The sequence below is a fragment of the Alexandromys fortis genome, unplaced genomic scaffold (assembly GCF_014885135.2).
Source record: "Alexandromys fortis isolate MF-2015 unplaced genomic scaffold, M_Fortis_MF-2015_v1.1 scaffold_81, whole genome shotgun sequence".
NCBI lineage: Eukaryota > Metazoa > Chordata > Mammalia > Rodentia > Cricetidae > Alexandromys > Alexandromys fortis.
The window spans coordinates 3,903,304-3,924,498 of NW_026067960.1; the positions used below are offsets into that span (position 1 = coordinate 3,903,304).

The window sequence follows — 21,195 nt, forward strand, 5'->3', positions numbered from 1 at the left end:
TGCAAACATTGGTTGAAGGAGTACCTTATCTTAATGCTTCAATGGTAAAAATAATTTTACATTAATATGGTTGTCAAAGCAAACTCCACAATGCTCTTTAGAATGTTTGATCTTCTGTAAAGACAGATTCTTATTCTATGTTCTAGAGTGATTATAAAATAATTTTAAAATTTTATTAGAAAAACTGTTACATATGAATATCTATAAAATATTTACTTCTGCTGGGTGATGGTGGCACACACCTTTAATCCCAACCCTCAGGGGGCAAAGGCAGGTGGATCTCTGAGTTCAAAGTCAGCCTGGTCTACAGAGTGAGTTCCAGGACAGCCAGAACTACATAGAGAAACTGTCTCCAAAACAAAAAAAAATTACTTCCTGCAACTGCTGTAGATATGAAGTGTCTTACTAGCAACAAAAATAGCAATCAAAACTCAAGAGGTTGCAAAGAAATTACATGGTATTTTTCTCTTGTACTTTCTTTTGCTTCATGGTAAAGGGACCTTGATGTACCTACGAAACTAGTAAAGTTTATTATACACAAGTATTCGAGTTGGTGTGTGTCCTGTGCCTTGCTCTACTCATTGTCAGTGTGCTTCTCTACCCACTGCCCTGGACCTGAACCTGCTTCCCAGCCACACAATGTTGCCCACAGCAAGGTGTCTGGATTCCTCTTTGTTCTCTGGGTGCCAAGATTGCTTGCAGTGAGAGTTCTCTTACAGTAGGCTGTGCTCTCACCTCCTCTTGCTAGACCTTAACTTTGTCAGAAGTAACCTTTATGGTCTCAGTGCAATGCATCCCAAGGAAAGAGAAGTTTCAACTGTCTGCAAGCCTACACACTTCCAGAAGGATGCAAACGTTGCTGAGTTTCTAAGGCTCAGCTGCAGCTGATACAATAGGACCAATTCTGCCAGTGTGTGTGTGTGTGTGTGTGTGTGTGTGTTGCCACTGTGTACACATGATCTCACTTTATTCTCCCAATGAAAACTGGTTTGCAGGTGAGAACTCTGAAGGTGTTACTTGTCCAAGGCCACAATAGCATTAGCCACAAGAATACCAACTACCTTGTTGGACAAATAACAGAATATGCAGGGGCTACAGAGAAATGGGGAAGGCAGCCCTTGTTCAGAGTTAAGAATTATAAGATAGCAGCAACAGAGAATTCAACTGAGCCAGGTCTCACATAACTACCGGTTACATAGCCATGATACTGGCCCTGCCCAGGAGCTGGTAGTAAAGATTAAACGAGGCAATATGACAATCAATACTTATCACACAAGAGGCATTTTTCTAGGGGCTTCCCAATGCTGACTCATCTCATCCTGTAAAGCTCCTTTCTCACCACCCTACTTTACATATGAGGAAATGAAGGCATACGGAAGTTTAATAACTGACTGTCCCATGTCCTCAGACAAATAAGCCATGGAACCTAAACTTCACCTTGAGTCTAGAGACTTCTGGGGACATAGAATGTGCTTCCCAAGTGTCCTGCATGCATACTGCCAGGGCAAGGTCTAAGTCGTGTGTTAAATCAAAGCCCTGATATCATGCCTATGGCATTGAGATGGCCCCTGGACATACAGAATACCGAAAATTTTGTTTCAAGAACATTTTAATAAGATGTTGATTTGACTTCTTTGTGAGAGTTATCAAAAATTATTTAAAGCTTTTATAAATTACTAATGTTTTCCTTTAAATTTATACACACAATACCAACATGCAATAAAGTCACTGAATTTTGGTAAGCTAAAAAGAAAATACAAGTAAAAAATATTTAACCCACAGAACATCTGGGCTAGGCTATATTGTCAAAAACGAGAGGGAAATACAAGACTACAGTAGTCATGAAAATTTGGAAATAAACTTAAAAATAGCTTGCAGATCCATTCAGTTCGTCTAATTAAATTATCTAAAGTTTATGACTGGAAATTTTCTTAAAATAATTTCCTATTATTTTGGAAATGGAAGATCAGCCACACTGAAGTTGGCTATGCTACCCACCTTTATTAAATGCAGATGAGAAATTGGTGCTAAGTTTTGGGAACCATCTAGAATTCTAAATTACAAGATTTGCTTTTAGAACAGATTGCGGCACAATAGCTCTTTCAAATGGCAGCTGGTAACAGACATGCCCTCAAGGTGCCAGCATCTCCTGGACCCATGTGGAAGAACACAGGACTGAAATCTGTTTGTAGTTAGGGGGTGTAGGCACAAGTACCACAAAGTATGTTCTGAGACTCTTGGTTTTTCCTTAAGGGCTCGTAATGACCCTCATTTAAAAAAAAAAAACCTGCAACATCCCATTTTCTGGGAAATTGAATTGTCATTATTGGTGATGTTAAGTGATTTCAGAAGTCATGGTTGCATAGGGGTTGGGAACAAGTAGTGCACATGGTACAGAAATAGGGCAAATCCTCTAGCTGTGCCTCACGGCTTCCTCCAGGCCTCCTGGTTGACTGTCAGTGAGGCCAGTATCTGTCAGGTGCTGCTGGAGAGAACAGACACTCTGAAAACCACGCCACGTGTGTACAGCAACACTGATGTGGGGTGTCTGCAGAAGGCAGTGTGGACTAACCCTGACTTCTGCCACTAAAGGGATTGTCAGAGGTGGATAGCCGGTCTAAGCTCCCTAAGACAGACCAAGACTGCCCTCTGCTGGCCAAAGCTTGTTGGGCATGCAAATCCTTCCACTCTTGAGTGGGAATTTTCTTAACATTATTTCCAAGTCACTTTTTAAAGAGCTAGATGAAAAAGTGTGAGACTCGTAAAACCGAAGGTGTGGGAAGCCAGGAGGCCCTCTGGTGAATTCTTCCGAGGCCTCATGAGCTCATCTGTTCTGGGCCCCTACTCCCAAGAGTCTGTGCTTGGCCGCCAACTGCTTGCAAACCTTAAGCCAGCCTATGAGAACTTACCAATAAAAATGTCAAAATTAAGTATCATTTAAGTTGAAAAATTAGCTGAAACTAAACTTATAAGCACATCCAGTCTCTTGGAAGTGTACTATAAACAGCACTCTGGCCTAAGTTTTCTCCTGAGACGTCTCCAATGTGGGTGATAGTCACAGCCAACATTTCAGATTTTTATGTGAGTTTTTTTGACTTTGCTTGGTTTTGTTTTGCTTTTCCTAGAAAGAGTTTCCCAGTGTATCCCTGGCTGTCCTAGAATTCACTCTGCAGACCAGGCTGGGATTGAACTCAGAGATCTGCTTGCTCTGCCTCCCTAGTGCAGGGATTAAAGGCATGTGTCATCACCACGCAGCTTTCTGTGACTTTTTACCCTTACTGAGTACACAGATGATTAATCTCCCTTTGGTGTTTAGGCTTGGGGAAGAGGTAATACTGCCTCTCATGTGCAGCCAGGCTCTGAGGTTCCCTTCACTCACTGCCTCTGTGTGTGTGGTGGGGGTAATGCTCTAATCCCGTCTCTGTCTCACAGCCACGATGGAGGAGGGCAGAAATGATGACGAAGTCCATAGGAACATTGTGAAGATGGAGTGAGAGTATTCACGTAAAGTGTGTGTCTGTATAATATAGTTTAGACACAGAATGTGAGCTGCTGGGTTTGGGTAAGCCATTGCTCTTGGTGTACTGATGGAGCGTGCAACATGGCCAGTCGTTATATTCCCCTAAACAGCAGGGTTCTTGGCTGTATCTCAAATTATCTGGGTGAGATTTAATAAAATAATTTCTGAATTCCACCTGAGACCTGTGAGTGGAATCCAGGCGTGAAAGTTTTTTGGGTTTTTTTTTGTTTGTTTGTTTGTTTTAATGTTCCCAGGGATTCTAACAGCCTGGTTGTGCTCTTTGGTGGGGTCTTGGGTCCTGGTTTATGCTCCTTGGTGGGGTCTTGGGTCCTGGTTGCACTCCTCGGTGGGGTCCTGGGTCCTGGGTCCTGGTTTATTCTCCTTGGTTGGGTCTTGGGTCCTGGTTTATGCTCCTTGCTGGGGTTTTGGGTCCTGGTTTATGTTCCTTGGTGGGGTCTTGGGTCCAAGCACTGCAGCCACAAGGTGGTAGAGATATGGGTTCTTGACCCACCCTATAGCTGTTGGGCCTACAGTTCACAAAATCGCATGAATCTAAATATCTAAGAGAAGGTCATGGAGCAAGCGGACCTAGGACACTCACAGCAGCCTCACAGTGCTAAACAGCTCTGTGGTGAGCAACAGGCTTTGGGGACGCTGGAATTAGAGCCTTCTTCAGAGTCAGCAGCCTGTGAAACAAAGAGCTGAAGGGTCCAAGGTTAGGGAACGTTACGATTGAGGAAGAGAGAGGACCTCTCCACCTGATGTGATTTCCCAAGTTGCCTGAGAGATCATTAATAACTAATTGGAACTGGCTCCATAGACTGCGTGTCTTAGTGTTTCTATCGCCATGATAAACACCATGAGCAAAGCAACTTGAGGGAGGAAAGGGGTTACCTGGCATACACTTCCACATCACTGTTCATCATCAAAGGAAGTCAGGACAGGAACTCAACCAGGGCTAGAATCCGGAGGATGTAGAGGCCACAGAGGAGTGCTGCTTACTGACTTGTTCATGGTTTTCTCAGCCTACTTTCTTATAGAATCTAAAACCACCAGCCCAGGGTGGAACCACCCTCACAATGGGCTGGCCCTTCCCCCCATCAATCACTAATTAAAACAATGCCCTACAGGCTTGCATACAGCCTGATTGAGCTCATGGAGGCATTTTCTTCAATGAGGTTCCCTCCTCTCAGAGGACTTAGCTGGTGTCCGGTTGACATAAACCACCCAGCACACCCCACAGACTATTGCACCGCACTGCAAGGCCTCGCCCTGAAGGAAGCTGTCATCCGCGCTCATAGAGAGTAAACTGTGCTTAGTTAATGAATCCTCGAGAGCAGGAGGCTGGAGAGACAGACGCATCTGGATCACCTCTGCCGTGTACATCCTGTGTCTGGAGTGGTCCTGGGACAGTCCCTGGTGAAATACAAACTAGAGCAGCCCACTGCTTTGTACTCAACTCCCTCAGGAGACCCCAACAGGAACAGACAAGACTACATACAAACCAAACGCTAGCCACCCATGTTAAAATTCCATGTAGGCAAACTGAAACTTGCTATTTGACTTTTCGAGGGGAAAAAGTAAATCTATAATCACCCAAAGTCTCCTAGACAGGCCAGTTCCGACTGCGTTACACTGAAGTCCCTTAAAACATATACCTGGATGTCAGCTTTTACTCTGTTGTCCAGTGATCCTGTTCCTGCCTTACATTTTAATAACTGTTTTGGAGACAGAGCCTTACCATGTAGCTCTGACTAGCCTGGAACTAACAGAGGCCTGGCTCTGCGTCTGCTTCTACCTGAGTGCTAGGATTGAAGGCCTGCCAGTCATTTCCCAACAAGAAACGTAATTTTGTAGCAACCAATCACATCTTGTTCTTCATTACTAACATTCAGCCTTTCTCTGTCTCTAAAACTACCTTTCCTTGATTGGCTCGTTGAAATCCTCAATCTGGAGTTCAGCTAATTGTGTCGTCATTTTGTCTGACACATTTAATTAGCATTCTATATGGAATGTTCCATAAAGCAAGTCTTTTGCTGGTGTTTCAGGCCAGCTTAGTCCTGACCAGTTCCTGGGGGCTCAGAGCATTTGGTTTGTTCCCAGCATTCACTTGGTGGCTCAACTGTATCTCCAGTTTCAGGGGATCCTACACCCTCTTCTAGCCTCTGTACACATGCATTCAGGCAAAACATCCATGCACAAAAACTAAATCTTAGACAGCTCAGGGAGTAGGCATCGTTCTCCTCATCGTTTCCCCCTTCGGGATGCCCCAGTGGGCAAGTAGGTAGATAGCCCTGGACATGAGTTGATAAACTCATTTTTATTTTATTTTATTTTTTTATTTTATGTATATGGGTATTTTGGCTGCACATAGTTCTGTGTACCTGTCGTGTGTGCAGTGGCCACAGAGACCAGAAGAGGGCGTTCTCTTGGAACTGTGTGCCGTCCAATGAATGCTGGGAATAAAACCTGAGTCTTCTGCAAGAGGCCACTGCTCTTGACTGCTGAGGCATCTCTGCAGTCCCACGATCATCAGAGACGTTTAAACAATAAATACACAAGTGAAAACAACTCCCTTTCTCGACCAGTCGCCTGGCAACTGCCAAGGCTGACTTCCCTCCCACCAGCCCACAAACTCCTGGCATAAGGACTTCCTCTTGACCTCAGAAGGGCTTGTGCGCATGCGCACCCGCCTGGAGCCCCGAGGTGCGTGGTTCTCTGACTCTTTCCGGGCAGTCCCGGAAGTGGCTCGTGGCGCGTGCGCGGTGCTTCTGTGGTAACGGGGCTGTTTCCCCCGGCTTGAGGCGACTCGGGCATCTGGGGTCTGCTGGCCGCGCCCCTCAGACCCCCGTCAGAGCAGGTACGTGGCTTCGCGCCCCGCCGCGTGCGCAACCCTTGGACTGTCGCGCGTCGCGACCCGGTCCCCGCCGGCCGCGTGGGGAAGGTGAAGCCGGCCGGCTGCGCCCCCCTCGGCCGACCCTTGCGGCGTGTGCGCCGCCCAGGCCGCGGAGGTGGGGAGCGGGTGAGGGCGACCCGGCGGGTGGCGGGTGTGCCGGGGGCGTGCTCCGACGGGGGGGGGGCGCAGCCGACACGGCGGGCGTGGGCGCGCACTTGGGAGGTGGAGGCCCGGAGTTCGAGACCATCCTGAGCTAACAGTGGGTTCCCAGCCAGCCCGGGCTGCGTGAGACCTTGTTCCAAAAAGCCCAGCCAGACACCTCTGGGTGTCTGGGCCGGAGAGAAGGCTCTGCCGTTCTTCGGAGGTCGGGCAGCTCACAGCCCTCTTCTGGCCTCCGTGGACACTGCACTCGCGTGCACACACCCACATAATGGTTTAAAAATACAACGAATCTTAAAGTAACTTGTACAGTAGAGGAGCTTGCCATTTCAAGCACCGTGACTGAGGTGTTCTGGTTTCATAACTCCAGGAAGCAGGGATTAATGTTTCTGGTTTAAAGGTGGGAAATAAAGACTTAATTCCCGTTGCCGAGACACACAGCTGTGCAAGCGGGAAAGCTGTGAGTCAGTCCATCTCTACAAGCACGGGCAGGTTTGCAGTCGTCTCCTAGACGCTTTCTTAGATGTGAATGTGCCAACCCTGCCACTCACCTGCTGTCTATTGCAAAGCCAGCAGAACTCAAATGTGTTCCCAAAATTCCTTGCTGTTTCCCCTTTCTGTGTTTTAAAAAGCAACCGGCATTGATGGTGTGTTAGCTTCCCTTTGGAAAGGTGGCTGATTTGGTAGACTTCTGGGTGTAAGTTTTTGCCAGTTAGTAACAGTTTGAAGTGTTATGTAAGTAAATGTGAGTCTTCAGGAGTTACAGTGTACAGATGGTTTCCTTGGAAACGATGCTGTTTATCACATTCAGCATGTGCTAGACCGTGCAGATGTTTTCCTTTAAACAGGTTCTCTCATAGGCTAGGCTGTCTTCAGGCTTGCTGTTAGTTAGGGATGGCCTGATTCTCCCGACGCTACTTCTAGCCAGGTGCTGAGATTACACGTGCCATCTCACCTGCCTGACCCCAATCTGTTTCTGCATTATTTATTTATTATGCGTGTGGGCGTGCATGCCACAGTCCACATGTGTGGTCTGATGCTGGGGCTCAGACTCCAGTTTTCTCCAGGCTTGTACCCAACGTCTTGTTAACCGCCTGAGCCATCTCGCTGGCCACAGCTGCATAATTTAGTGTGGCTCCTTTTATAAGAAGACATTCTGCTTCTTGCGTGTTTAAATCTCTACTGAAGAGCAAGGCCTGGCTTAGCATGAGAGTGCTCAGCCGTCTGCCATGTGCTCTGTTACCTCAGAAGGGCCTGTCCTCAACACCATCCACTTTGTGTTTTACAGCCAACATGAGTCTGTTTGGATCGGCCTCCGGATTTGGGACTGGCGGGACCAGCATGTTTGGGAGCACAACCACAGATAATCACAACCCAATGAAGGTATCCTCAAAGGTCTTGCAGAAAGAGTCAGGCCATGTGTTCTGTACTGCTGACAGCTGGGGAGGCAGAGAGAAGTCAGGTGAAGGAAGGGGGGTCTCTAGCTGGCCTAGCAGTCGCCTGTGGACTGTGCAGAATTAGTGTCCTGTCCTCACTTGGAGCTCACCTTAACTGTCCAGTCCACCCGCAGAAGCCAGAGCTTCCTGGGCCAGCTGAGAACTGCAGCAGACGTAGACCTAACCCGGAGCCGTCTCACCGGCTACTCCTGCATAACGAGTGTGGATCTCGGGGCAGTCCTGGAGAATGGGCACTGTTCTTTCTGCACAGCTGGAAAGTGAAGGCTCGGCCGCTGGCGGGGGTGGGCCAGCGAGGGCCCCCCCTGTGCAGATGCTGTCTTTGTGCCTTTCACTTAGCATGTTTCTGAGCCAGCAGCTCTAGTATTTTCCCTGACCTGTTTGTCATTCCAGTTTTTGATCAAAGTGAGGAACGGTCAGATCCAGCTAGCTCTCGGGGCTAGGAGATACCAGCTCAAGGTGTTGGGTAATTGGCGAGAAAGGAAGCTACCTTATGGTGATGATGTGTGCATTTTAACTCTGACATTCCCTCCCCAGGACATCGAAGTAACGTCTTCTCCTGATGACAGCATTGGTTGTCTGTCCTTCAGCCCACCGACTTTACCAGGGAATTTCCTTATTGCCGGATCGTGGGCTAATGATGTAAGTGCCCCTGAGGCAACTGCCGTGTAGTAAGTGTAGCAGGCCTTTCAGCTCCATTCTGTCTGTGAGTCGAGGCTAAAGCTTTTGTGTGGCCCTTTCTGAGACATGGTGTAGAAGCTGTGCACCTTTCTGAGTGGCAACACCACAGCCAGTTACTGCTGCAAGGTGCCCCTTTCCTGATCAACTGCACTATATGCTACTTGTTTGAGTTTTTTTTCTGTTATTGTTTTATTTGGTTTTGTTTTTGAGACAGGGTTTCTCTATGTAGCCTTGGCTGTCCTAGAACTTGCTCTGTAGACCAGACTGGCCTCAGACCCAGAAATCTGCCTGCCTCTGCCTCCCGAGTGCTGGGATTAAAGGTGTGCATCCCCACTGCCTGGCTTTATATTGTCTGTTAAGAACCTTTCTCGGCATCCGGCAAATGTTCTTTTGGTAGACTTTAAATAACGGCAGATTCTCCATAGACTGTTGTTAGCTACTTAGTACATTAAGCTCAGTGAGGGCATGAAGGGAATTGAGAGCCGGGGTGGAAACAGGCATAGGTGTCGGGAGACTCCACACAACAGTGACCCGGACCATCCTGCTACACTAGCAATCACAAGAAATGTCTGTGGTAGACTCCTTTTCCTATCTGATTAGTAAGAGTAAGCGTCTTTGGATGGTAGTACGAGGGTCAGCTGGAGCCTGAAGTACCAGACTAGTCTAATTAGTAAGAATAAGCATCTTTGGGTGGTAGTACAAGGGACACTGGAGCCTGAAGTACTGCTTGTAGCAGGCTAGCCGCAGCAGCTCTTCACAGGTCTACTTAAGACCTTGTCCTGTGGACTCTGTAGCTGAACTCAAGGGACTCCTGATAATGCCCTTCACACCCCAGAGTTAGAGACTGTGCGCTCATGTCTGTGCTTCAGGACAACGGCTTCATGTGGATGCCTGTGAAACCGGGACACAGATCTGCACAGCTAAGCTTGGTGCCCTCAGGACCAGGGCTGCAGCTCTAGAAGCAGAGCGCCCACCTGGGGTGTCTGAGGCCCTGCGATACCATTCCCGATACCGCAGAGAACCCAAGCTTAAGGGCCTCACTTAGGTAAGACCTGGCACTGCTGGATAGGACACCAGACGTGGCTACATAGGTAGGCCCTGTCTTCAGAAGGGTTTGGGGAAAGATTGCAGGTGAACTGCAGCAGTGCGGATGCAGGGAGGACGGAAGGCGGACAAGCTTGCTTTACTCATTTCACCTGCTGCTTTAAAGGCTTAGGCTTAGAAAACAGGGTTGTTGGCACCTCCGTTAGCCCAGCCCTGGAAGGTGGAACAGGAGATCACAAGTTCAGGGCCATCCTCAGCTTCAGAGTGAGTATAAGCCAGCATGGGCTATGTGAGAGACCCTTCCTCAAAAAAATAAAAAAATAAACCAAGTTAGAAGTACGTTCAAAGATGGGCAGGGTGAGAGTCCCGGCGAGGAAGACTGCAGCTGCAGAAGTGCAGAGGCCTTGAGTCAAACTACGTGTTCCTCTTGGTTTTCTGGTTTTGGTTATTTGATTATTTGCATTGAAGAAGACTAAATGCAAACAGAACTTAACTAGTTCTCTCTGGTGGAATTTATTTTCTCATCACAGTTAGAAAATCTGCAAAATGCATAGCTTTAACAAGAAAATGATACAGGAAGCATTACAGAAGAAAGATGAACGCTCCTTCAGGCCTGGGTGACTGATGAGCAAGCAGCTTAGCTGCAGTGTTGGGTGTGAGCGGTACCCTTTGTATGTCTCTGGCTCAGCAGTAGGAAGTAAGCTGCTTGCTTATCCATTTTACTTTTGAAGTCAGATAACTGGATTGATAGAAGAAGCCTGCAGTAAACTGTACTAGGTGGGTGCACATCAGACACCAGGAACTGCCCTGATCTCATTCATCTGTCTTGTTCCTACAGGTTCGCTGCTGGGAAGTGCAAGACAGCGGGCAGACCATTCCGAAAGCCCAGCAGATGCACACCGGTCCAGTGCTTGACGTCTGCTGGAGTGATGTATGTCTAGCTTCCTTCTCTTGCTGTGACAGAGTACCATGACCAAGGCAGCTTCTGAAAGGAAGCGTTTAGCTAAACTTACGGTTGTAGAGGAGTAGGGTCCATGATGGCAGAGCAAAGGGCTGCGCGACAGGAACAGCTGAAAGGGTCTTATCTTGATCTGCAGGTAGGAGGCAGAAACACTGAGAATGGCTTGAATCTCGAAATGCGAGAGCCCATGGGGCCATTCTCACTCAGACCACAGGGTCTCACAGTGTAGTCCTGACTGGCACAGAACTCAGAGGTCTGTGTGTTCAACTTTCTGAGCTCCTAATGTCTCAGCAAAGATTTAGCCTTTTGTAACAGAATGCTTAAGGCCAGAAGTGTCTTGGTTTCCAAAGCTTTTGAATTTAGTAGGCAGTGAGCTGTGGTAGCACTCAAGGATCAGAGCCTGTCCTAAGGAGGGAGCACTTTTTCTCTTCTGGGCATGTGCATGCTGGAAGACCTCTCTGACAGGTGGGCCCAGCCTGAGGTTCTAAGGCTTTTTTTTTTTTTTTTTTTTTTGGGAGACAGAGTATTTCCGTAGACCAGGATGGCATCGAACCCAGGATCCACCATCCTCTGCCTCTGCATAGTGCTGGGATTAAAAGAGTGCCCCACCACCATCATCCAGCTGTCATCATCATCATTATTATTATTATTATCATCATCATCATCATCATCAATGTGTGTTATGGCTTGAATGTGAAGTGACCTACACAGGTTCTTAGTTTTAATTTGTGGCTATGTGTGTTTTGCCTGCATTACTATGTGTCTGCATTATTTTGAAGGCTGTGGGATCTTTTGGACACGGGGTTTAGATAGCAAATGTGAGCTGTAGAGGCAGAGCTAGATCCCTGTAGATCACCTGGGGATGCCCTGAGGTGTGACCAGTGAGGACCCCAGGTGTTGTGCCTCCGCTGCTGAGAGCCTCTGAAGTAAAAGAAATCCTTCTGCTCAAATGTTCTGGTCAGGTTTGCTGTGGCAGGGGAGAGGACTTGATTGTGTCGTTTCTTGAAGCTTTGAGTCTCTAGATATGCAGTGAGCTTAAGCTGGTTTTGCTTTTGTTCATATTTGTAGTGTATTTGTGTGTGTGTGTGTGGTGGTGGTAGTGGTGGTGCCCTTCCCACTGTGCGGGTCTTGGTGACCAGTCAGTCTCAGCAGTGACCTTTATCCATTGAGTATGTTGCCAGCCAACACTTAGTTTTCATTTTGTAGCTTTCAAAGCCATTTGGATTCTTTTTGTTTGTTTGTTTGTTTGTTTTTTCAAGACAGGGTTTCTCTGTGTAACAACTTTGACTGTCTTGGAACTCACTCTTTAGACCAGGCTGGCTCAAACTCACAAGAGATCCACCTGCCTTTGCCTCCCAAGTGCTGGGATTAAAGGTGTGCGCCACCACCTTCAGGCACTACTTGATTGCTTCTGCGTGATCTCTTAGTCAGTTTCTAGTTGTGTGTGTTTCTTAAAAGACTAGCTCGCTGTGTGCTAGCCCTTAAGTCATTGGATAATACAATGCAGAGCAAACATGTGACCCAGCTCTTGGGTGTTGTGGATACTTAACTTTTGTTCAGCGAGCAGACTGCCTCTGTTTTATTTTAGGATGGGAGCAAAGTATTCACAGCATCATGTGATAAAACAGCCAAGATGTGGGACCTGAACAGCAACCAGGCCATTCAGATAGCACAGGTGAGAAGCCTTTGTGGGTGGACTCGGGAGACAGCACTGAACAGTTTGGTGTAGTGGCACCCGAGAACTTAGTAGCACACACATAGCGTGTTTGTAAGCACCCTCATTTGTACTGGCATTTCACAGAGCACTTTGCCACGAGTTTCCCATGGACACATGAGTCAGTGATGGTAAATCTGTAAAAAGGCAAGTGTAGCATTCCAGCGCCCGTTTGTGACTTGCCCATCATTGTTCGCCTGTCATTCATCAGTGTCGGTTGAGTGCCTGACATGTGCCAGCCAGTGTCGTCGTGGTTAGGAGGACACCCATGTACCTGTGGAGCATCTGTCAGCTGAAGGGCAGCAGGCTGGGTCTCAGTGTGAAAACTGAGAAGTAGATAAGGGACCGCCAGAGGACACTCAGTAGAGAAGGGACCCCAGAGGACACTCTAGTTGAAGGACAGGGAGGACTTCTGGCATGGTTTTCGTCGCATCTGAACTGAAGGCGTAGCCTCCTAATCGATGAATCTTAGTAAAGAAACCAGCAGCATAGGAGCATTTCCCACTAGATATTTCTGAATAGCTTCCTAGGACGGGCCTTACTGTCACCATTAATTATGCGTGAAGGGTAAGCTTGCGTTAGGACAGAATATGGGTGCGAGGCCTTGGGTCATGGGAAAGCAATGACATGCCCTTTGTTGTTACTGTTGACTATAACCCAGTATTTTGATTAAGTTAGTTCCTTTGAAGTTCCACAACTAGAGCTGTTGACACTGGTTGTTCAAGGGTCTCCCTGGTTTTGTCTTTCAAAAGCACGATGCTCCTGTTAAGACCATACATTGGATCAAAGCCCCGAACTACAGCTGTGTGATGACAGGAAGCTGGGATAAGACCCTGAAGGTATGCTGTGTGGCTGACGGGTTGTGCACCATGAAGGTGGTGTTGGTCTCTACGGACGCCATCCTCAGCAGTCTCTTACCGTTCCCTTCTTTGCTTTCAGTTTTGGGATACCCGGTCATCAAATCCTATGATGGTCTTGCAACTCCCTGAACGCTGTTACTGTGCAGATGTGGTAAGTGAAGCATCTCACTTCCTTTCCCACAGCTGAGCAAGTGCACCTCTCTGTGGCCTCCTGCCTTTTGTCGGTGATTAAACCCTCCAACTTCAGCAGATTGCTAGTAGACGTTTGGGGCTGCCTTTGTCCTGCAGTACTGAGTGCTGAGGTTTGGACGTTTTCGTTTTATTCTCTTTTGGGCTGGAGATAAAAGCCCTGTACTGCTAGTGATTTGTTTGAGCTCTAGCCTCCTGTCCTCCGTCGTGTGGGGAAACAGCAGGGCATGATGGTAGTAGAATTGGAGGACCTGTGTGTAGTTCTGATCTCTGAGTGCTTTCTCTGTGTCTTTTCTTTAAGTCTCAGAATTTTGTTAATAGCTACCCAGGTCATTCCACAGTGAGGAGATCCATCCTCAGAAGTGCTCAGTGTGGACTGATGTTCGCAGACTGTGTGTAGAAACATACATAACTGGGCATGTTTGTCCGTGATTGTAATCCCAGTTCTCAAGGCAGAGGCAAGATAATAACTGTGGGTTCTAGGCCAGTCTGATCTACAGCTGGAGGTTCAGGCTAGCAAGGCCCACATAGTGAGACCCTGTCTTAAAAAGAAACACCTGGTACTCAAAGACGGAAGGAAAATGCTGAAGTACAGCCCATTACCATATGAAGGGGTGGAGATGACCACTCATTCTCACTGGGGCCTCAGAATACTGTTTGTGTCCACATTTTATAGTCTAAAAACTCTAAAGGACAAGGTAACAAAGGCCTGAACTATAGTGCTCAGGATGCGCCAGTAGAGGATGGGGTCCAAGATACCAGCCTGTGCTGTGTAGCAAAACCCAAAGTATCCCCATCACCCAGAGTAAAACAAACATGTGTGACTGTTGTGCTTGCAGGGTGTGTTTCTGTGTCTTCACAAACACATGGAAGCCACTGGATTATTAAACTTTGTGAACCATTAGGATTTTGTGGACTGAAATGTTGTCTTCATGTCAAGTGTGTATCTCTTTTTGTCCCTAGATATACCCGATGGCCGTGGTGGCCACTGCAGAGAGAGGCCTGATTGTCTACCAGTTAGAGAATCAGCCTTCTGAGTTCAGGAGGATAGAGTCGCCACTGAAACACCAGGTGGGCCAGAGACCATTGAGAATCATACAGTTAGCACCTGCTGCATGCAAGATGTTGCTCATGTGTGGGACATAGTTATACAGTGCCTGATTTGACAAGCTTGTCAATATGTTCAGAGGAAGAAACGTTGCGTGTACATAAGCACTTACCATCCAGACTTCCATGTCCTCCACAGATTCCCCCAAGTGGCTTAGTGCTCCTGAGTGCTCCCAGCCCATCTGGAGAGACTAGTTCAGCTCAGCCCTACCCTAGCTGCAGGACTGCAAGGCCTTCCTGCTTCCCTGCCCTAGATTTCCTCCCAGCCTGTGTCTCAGCAAATGGGATCAGTTTGCACTCAGAGAAGAGGAGAAGAGGGCTGAACATCCTTGCCTTCTTCCTGCAGTGTCTGCCTGCACATGCAGCTTCCCTGCTAGGTGCTGCCCAGCTTCTCTGGAGGAGGGTTCCATGGCAAGCCCTCGTGCCCTGCAGCCTTTGCAGGGACTAAGACGTCTCTCTAGCGTTCACTGAAGTGTGCCTTAGTCTGCTTCATCCTGGGAAGCAGGCCTCTGCCTCTTCAGAACCGTCTATGATCCTTTCCTTTCACGGTTCAGAGGCTTCCTCCCCATACCTCCCATCTTCTCCCATTTTCCACTAAGCCCTGTGCCTATGGCTTCACTGAAAGCATTTGGTGTAAGTCCCTGTGGCATCGCCATCAAGAGTTTCCATGGGCACTGATAGCGTTACGTCCAAAACACTTCGCCCCTCATACTCGAGGTCACTCCTCAGTCACCTTTTGTTCCTTTTCCTTCTCAGCCACCAGGCTTCCCCAGTTCTTTTCTCGCTCTTCGTACAATCCCTAGCAGTTACGTAATACTTTTCCCACTGATCTTTACAGTGCTTGCTTGGATGTGACACAAAAAAACTTAGGCAAGAAATAAATAACCAGTGGGACATCAGACCAGCTTCTGCATAGGAAGGAAGTTACCAGCAACAAAAAGCCTACAGGGAACAGGGACTAGTGAGGAGCCTGTATTGCTAAGTGCATTTTAAAGGGTATAAAGAACTTGTGGCAAAACTAATGACCCAATTAAAAACTTCTCCAAAGAAAACGACCTGGCCAGCAGGTGTGTGAGAAGGCAGTCATTATTTCTACTTATCCCAGGAGAGCCCTGAGACAGCACTTGATACGGGGGTGGGGGGCATTGTTTTCAGGGAGTCAGAAGGCAGGGCCTTAAGAAATCGTGCCGTGGAGACAGGTGGTGGTGGTGCACTCCTTTAATCCTAGCAGTCAGGAGGCAGAGGTTGAGGGGGGGGGGTCTCTGAGTTCAAGGCCAGCCTGATCTACAAAGCAAGTATCTAGACAGCCAAGAATGTTACACACAGAAATCCTGTCTCAAACCCCACCCATCACCCCTCACCCCTGGAAAAAAAAGAAAGGAAGAAATGGTGCCGTGGTCGAGAACAGTTGCAGCACAATACTGAAGACCTGAATTCAGATCCCAGCACTCATGTAGCAAGATGGGCCTGGGCTAATGTATGCTGTAACCTCAGTGCTGAGGGAGCCGGAGATGGGGGCCAGAAAGACTGCCTAACATACAGAAAGTGAGGGGGCACTTGACACCCTCCTCTGGTTTCTGTGCGTTTACTCACGTGCCTGTATACATATACTGCGTGTGTGTGTGTGTGTGTGTGTGTACGTGTATGCCCACAAGAATTACAAATTAACTAAGATAGATAGCAAGTGTTGGTGATGTTGTGGTGAAAGCTCTTGCCCCATGGCAGTGGCCTGAAGTGCCTGAGGCTCTAGGACACAGCCAAGTAGAAATACTGTGAGCTTCTAAGAAGGATTTCAGTCCAAGTGGTGGTGGCGCATGCCTTTAATGCCAGCACTCAGGAGGCAGAGGCAGGTGGATCTCTGAGTTCACGGCCAGCCTGGTCTACAGAGCCAGTTCCAGGATGATCAAGGCTATACAGAGAAACCCTATCTCAAAAAAACAAAGATGTTGAAGAGATGCTCATTCTAGTATAGTAGTCTTGTGATAGCCAAGTGAGTGGGTATTTGCCCCTAAAAAGAAGTAAGCTTGTCACTGCACAGTGGATGGACTTGGGGGCTGCTCTAGTAACTATAGTAAGCCAATACAGGACAACAGAGCCTAGCTGAGTCCCCATACTTGTGATAACCAAAATACTGGCTTGGTCTGTGTACCTGTCCGGGGTTCCTTGTAAGAGGGCTCACTGTTGCACTGCTTCCTGGGTAGGGAAACAGGACAGACATTGGGTGTCTGACCTGAGGGTGCCTGCTGATTAAAGTGAGACGTGCTCTGAGTGCAGCCCAGTAGTGCTGGGACTGTGGGCTTGGAGGGCTGTGCTGAGTAGGGCAGCTGCAGTTGTGCACAGATGATCCTGGAGCTGGGAGGAAGGCTAGAGAGGAGCACTTTCTGGGGAGACAAAAATACTTTCGTATTAGTCATGGTTTTGGTTCTTCTAAAACCTAAAAATGTATAACATGTATGTTCATATTAACTAATCTTTACTTACATGGTGTTAATGGTCCTTCCCCTTTTATTTTAACCATAGCATCGGTGTGTGGCTATTTTTAAAGACAAACAGAACAAGCCGACAGGTTTTGCTCTGGGAAGTATTGAGGGCAGAGTTGCCATTCACTACATCAACCCTCCGAATCCGTAAGTGACACTCACTGCCTGGCATGCTCTTTCCAACTGGTTCTGAAAGGAAGCTGAGATGTCCTTTGTTTTTTAGGGCCAAAGATAACTTCACCTTCAAATGCCATCGATCCAACGGCACCAACACTTCAGCTCCTCAAGACATCTACGCAGTACGTTCCAGCAGTACTTCATCATGAGGGGAAACCCCTGGAACCAGGCTTGGAGCTGGCTCTCCAAGTGCACTGGGACCAGAAGTCATAGAAGAGCCTGTGTTTGTGTTTGCAGACGTCAGTGTTCCTTTACAAACCTGTTGACTGGCTCTCTTCTAGATGTGCTTGGGATAAGAGCTTGTGCACAGGGGCATTGGTATTTTCTGCTTTGTGGGTATTCACAGACAGTTTCTACACCTAGTAGAATTTTAGCATTTAGACAGTGGAGTGTGTGGACTTGGAGCCATAATTCAGACCTCCCTGTAGAGTGTCTGTTGGAGGACATGCCTCCACTTCATTCTGCATGGTTGTTCAAGAAATTTGTTTGCTAAAAGAAATCACACACGTTTTCCTATGTTGCTGCTTCGTGTGGCCAGTGGGTACAAATGTGAGTTCCTATCTGGGGAGCTCCTGAGACAGGTTTAGTTATGAGCTGCCAGTTGCCATGGGCAGCCTGGCTAAGGAGTGCTATGCGCCCATGTGTTTGGTTTTGGCAGGCAGCAACCTGCTTCTGCTTCTCACTGTGCTTATCAACCTTTGCAGGTGAATGGAATTGCCTTCCATCCTGTTCATGGCACCCTTGCTACTGTGGGGTCTGATGGCAGGTTCAGCTTCTGGGACAAAGATGCCAGGACCAAACTAAAGACTTCGGAACAGTTAGATCAGCCCATAGCAGCTTGCTGCTTCAATCACAACGGAAATATATTTGCCTATGCTTCCAGCTATGACTGGTCCAAGGTGAGAACTTCCAAGCCAGTTCTGGGGCCAAAGACCTGAATTTGAATTGTAGATTCCTCTCGGGACTTGTATGCCCTTGAATGGGGGTGGTGTGGGCGGGACACTAGCAGCCTGACTCCCAGTGTGGGGTTTAGTGTCATCTTCAGTCCAGTCTTTGCACAATGGGAATTGTTTTGCTAGGGAGATCCATCATGAGCTCCTCTCTGTTCTTGGACCCAAAACATGGGCATGCTGGGGAGGTGGGGGCGGTCACTGAAGTGTTGCTCTGGTGGCATCGGTTGGTTTGCCCAGGGAGAGTAAGGAGCTGGCAGGGTTCTGGCTGCATCTTGAGGCATTGCAGACAGTGGAGTGTGTGGACTTGGAGCCGTAACTCAGACCTCCCTGTAGAGTGTCTGTTGGAGGACATGCCTCCAGTTCATTCTCCATGGTTGCCATTTCTCTGCTCTTTGGTGGCTTTACCTCTCACCCTTGCTTCTGATGGGGTCCCATCTGTTTCAACTTTTGTTGCTTCCTTCCTGCCCTATACAAGTTCCTGCTCCATTTCTCTACACTGTTCTCTCCCAGCCTTGGAGAACCTGCTCAACACCCTCTAAGCACCCATCCCCTTCCCATGTGCAGCTGGAACACTGCGATGGACTCAGTCTCGGGTCAGCTCTGGAAGCCTCCTCTCTGTTTGCTCCCTCCTTTAGCTCTGTTTCCCACAGCTGTTTAAGGCCTCCTTCAGAGGCTGTTCCTGCCACCTTGCCAGTCTTCTTCCTCCAGTTAGGGGCAGCCTTGGGGTTCTATAGGTGTTGCAATCCTGAGGCCCCAGTCTGCACAGCTACTGCCTCCTGGCTCCCCATTTCTCTTTAGCATGTTCCCAGGCTAAAAGGTGCCAGGAAAGCACCTTCATGGCAGCTAATAATTGCAGCTCTACTTCTAGGGCATCTGCTGCCCTTTCCTGCCCACTGAGGGCATGTGGTGAACATATTTATGTTCAAATGTGCATGGCCACACACACAAACAACAACAACAACCCCTCTGCCCACACTACAGATATATCACTTGGGAGGCTGAGGCAAAGGATCACAAACGTGAAGCAGGCTGTGTGTATAGCTCAGTAGCCGGTGCTTGCTTGGCATTGTGGCTAGGCCCTGGTTTAGTCCCCAGCGCCACCAAAGAAAAGTCTTGTTTGGAAAAGTAAGGAAGGCCTGCATTCTAACATGAGCCTCAGAGACTTAGACAGTAACCCGGAAGATGAGAAAGCTTACTCTGAGTGCTTAAAAGATGGAAGCCACAGCCGAGTACCTTAATCCCAGCACTGGGGTGGCAGATGCAGGCGAGCGCTACTGAGCTCCAGACCAGCCTGGTCTACATAAGCGAGGTGCAGAGAGGGCCTTTGCCTCTACCCACTGATGCCCCTGGACCTCTGCTCTTCTGGGAGCTGTCCCCTCTGTGGAATAGATCCTCTTCCACAGAGTATCTTGGGTGAGTTTGGCCCTCTGTGGACCCTCTGGTCAGGGCTAATGCTGAGCCTGGAGTCCTGAGCAGTGAAGTCATAGAGTAAAGGGCCAGTACCCAGAAGACTGTAGGAAAAGGCCACCCTTAGCAGGACACTGGCAGCCAGGCCCTGGCTCTCTGACTTCGGAGGGTAGAGGTTTTGTATAGCATAGACTGTTGATGTCTCTGTTCTCACTCAACTCTGCCTTCTCAGAGCAGGGCTCGGTGTGGGTTCTGCTCTAATACTTGTTTAATACCTTGTTGCCTTTAATACTAAGGTCATTTGGGATTTTTTTCCTTCTTTAGGGACATGAGTTTTATAATCCTCAAAAGAAAAATTACATTTTCCTGCGTAATGCGGCTGAAGAACTAAAGCCACGGAACAAGAAGTAGAGAAGTAGTGGCTTGAAGCTGGGGCTCTTGGAGTTTGCTGTCCACAACACATCTCTGCTCGAGCTCGGGCCCAGCTATCCTGGCTGTGGCTCTCCACCATGGAGGACTGATGTTCTTGTTTAGCGGTCAGCCCAGCATCTGGCGGCTTGCCTTCTCTCCATTCCGCTCTCTGCTGCAGTACCCCATAACTCTAAGGGAACTGAGGTTCTCGCTGCAGCCCCATTTGTTGGACTTTGTGTCGTCTAGCGGCGTGTATTTGACATTGTCGGGTGTGAATTGTTGATGAGCCCTGTACTGTGTTTTATAATAAAATATTTTGAAGATGACTTACTGATTCCCTTCTTCCCTCTCCCCTTTCCCTGATCCTAAGGAAATAGCCATCCCATCAGGCATCAGTGCTGGCTTCCAAGTTTGTTTCAACTTTTTTTGTTGGCCCCTGTAAAGCTGTGTGAGCCGCACCATCCCTGCTTCAGTGCTGCTGAGGGAAGGTGCTGTGTTCTGGGAGAGCAGTCACCTTTCCCAGCATGGGGGGGGGTTCCATAGCTCTCTTTTATCCCACAAAAACGGGAGACAGTGGATCAGATCAGAAAGCCAACAGAGGCCATGAGAAGCCATGAAACCAGAAGAGAACATTGGTCTGGAGCCTGTGGGAAGCACCAGGATGGCACTGGCTGGCCGAGGAACGAGGGCTTTGGAGGTGCCACAGCCTTTTTCACGGAGACCCTTGGCTCCAGGATGGCGGGGGGATAAAGGGTAATGCTTTAAGTCCCTGGGTGTGACGACTGGCAATAACAGCCACAGGAACTTCTTGCACACAGGCCCATGGACGTGGTGGGAGAAGGGCCTTGCCTTCCCCAGCCAGAGCCCAGTGACCCAGGATCATGGTGTGCGTATTACTCTGAGCCGCACCTGTGCCTTGGAAGCCCCTGTGTAGCTGTCACCAACAGCTGGACTTGGTGACTGAACCTCTACACTGCAGCACTGTGCAGCCTCCAGTTGGCCCCATTATAATGCTCCAGTGTGAAAACATACATGCCTACATCACACATTGTGAAGTGAAGTTAACATTCATATTAATGTGAAATAGGAATATGAACCCGAAATATTAATGTGAGGTTAATATAACGGCTCAATTTAATTTGGTTTTGTTTTTTAAAACAGGGTTTCTCTATGTAGCCATGA

At 48.2% G+C, this 21,195-nt stretch overlaps 1 protein-coding gene across 1 annotated transcript; it reads left to right on the top strand.

Annotated features, from left to right (window-relative positions):
• The first annotated feature begins 6,263 nt into the window (after positions 1-6,263).
• On the top strand, positions 6,264-20,339 carry Rae1 (ribonucleic acid export 1). Its single transcript, XM_050152912.1, has 12 exons — positions 6,264-6,380; positions 7,864-7,958; positions 8,567-8,671; positions 10,593-10,685; positions 12,304-12,390; positions 13,182-13,268; positions 13,369-13,440; positions 14,442-14,549; positions 17,106-17,212; positions 17,289-17,364; positions 17,947-18,141; positions 19,927-20,339. Exons 2-12 carry the CDS (start codon positions 7,869-7,871, stop codon positions 20,011-20,013), a joined length of 1,107 nt encoding a protein of 368 aa, XP_050008869.1. The 5' UTR covers positions 6,264-6,380; positions 7,864-7,868; the 3' UTR covers positions 20,014-20,339.
• The last annotated feature ends 856 nt before the right edge of the window (positions 20,340-21,195 follow it).

Coding starts and splice junctions, on each gene's coding strand:
- Rae1 (XM_050152912.1), top strand. CDS start 7,869: ATGAGTCTGTTTGGATCGGCCTCCGGATTTGGGACTGGCGGGACCAGC. Junction 7,959..8,566: donor ATAATCACAACCCAATGAAG/GTATCCTCAAAG, acceptor TTCCCTCCCCAG/GACATCGAAGTAACGTCTTC. Junction 17,213..17,288: donor TACATCAACCCTCCGAATCC/GTAAGTGACACT, acceptor TTTGTTTTTTAG/GGCCAAAGATAACTTCACCT.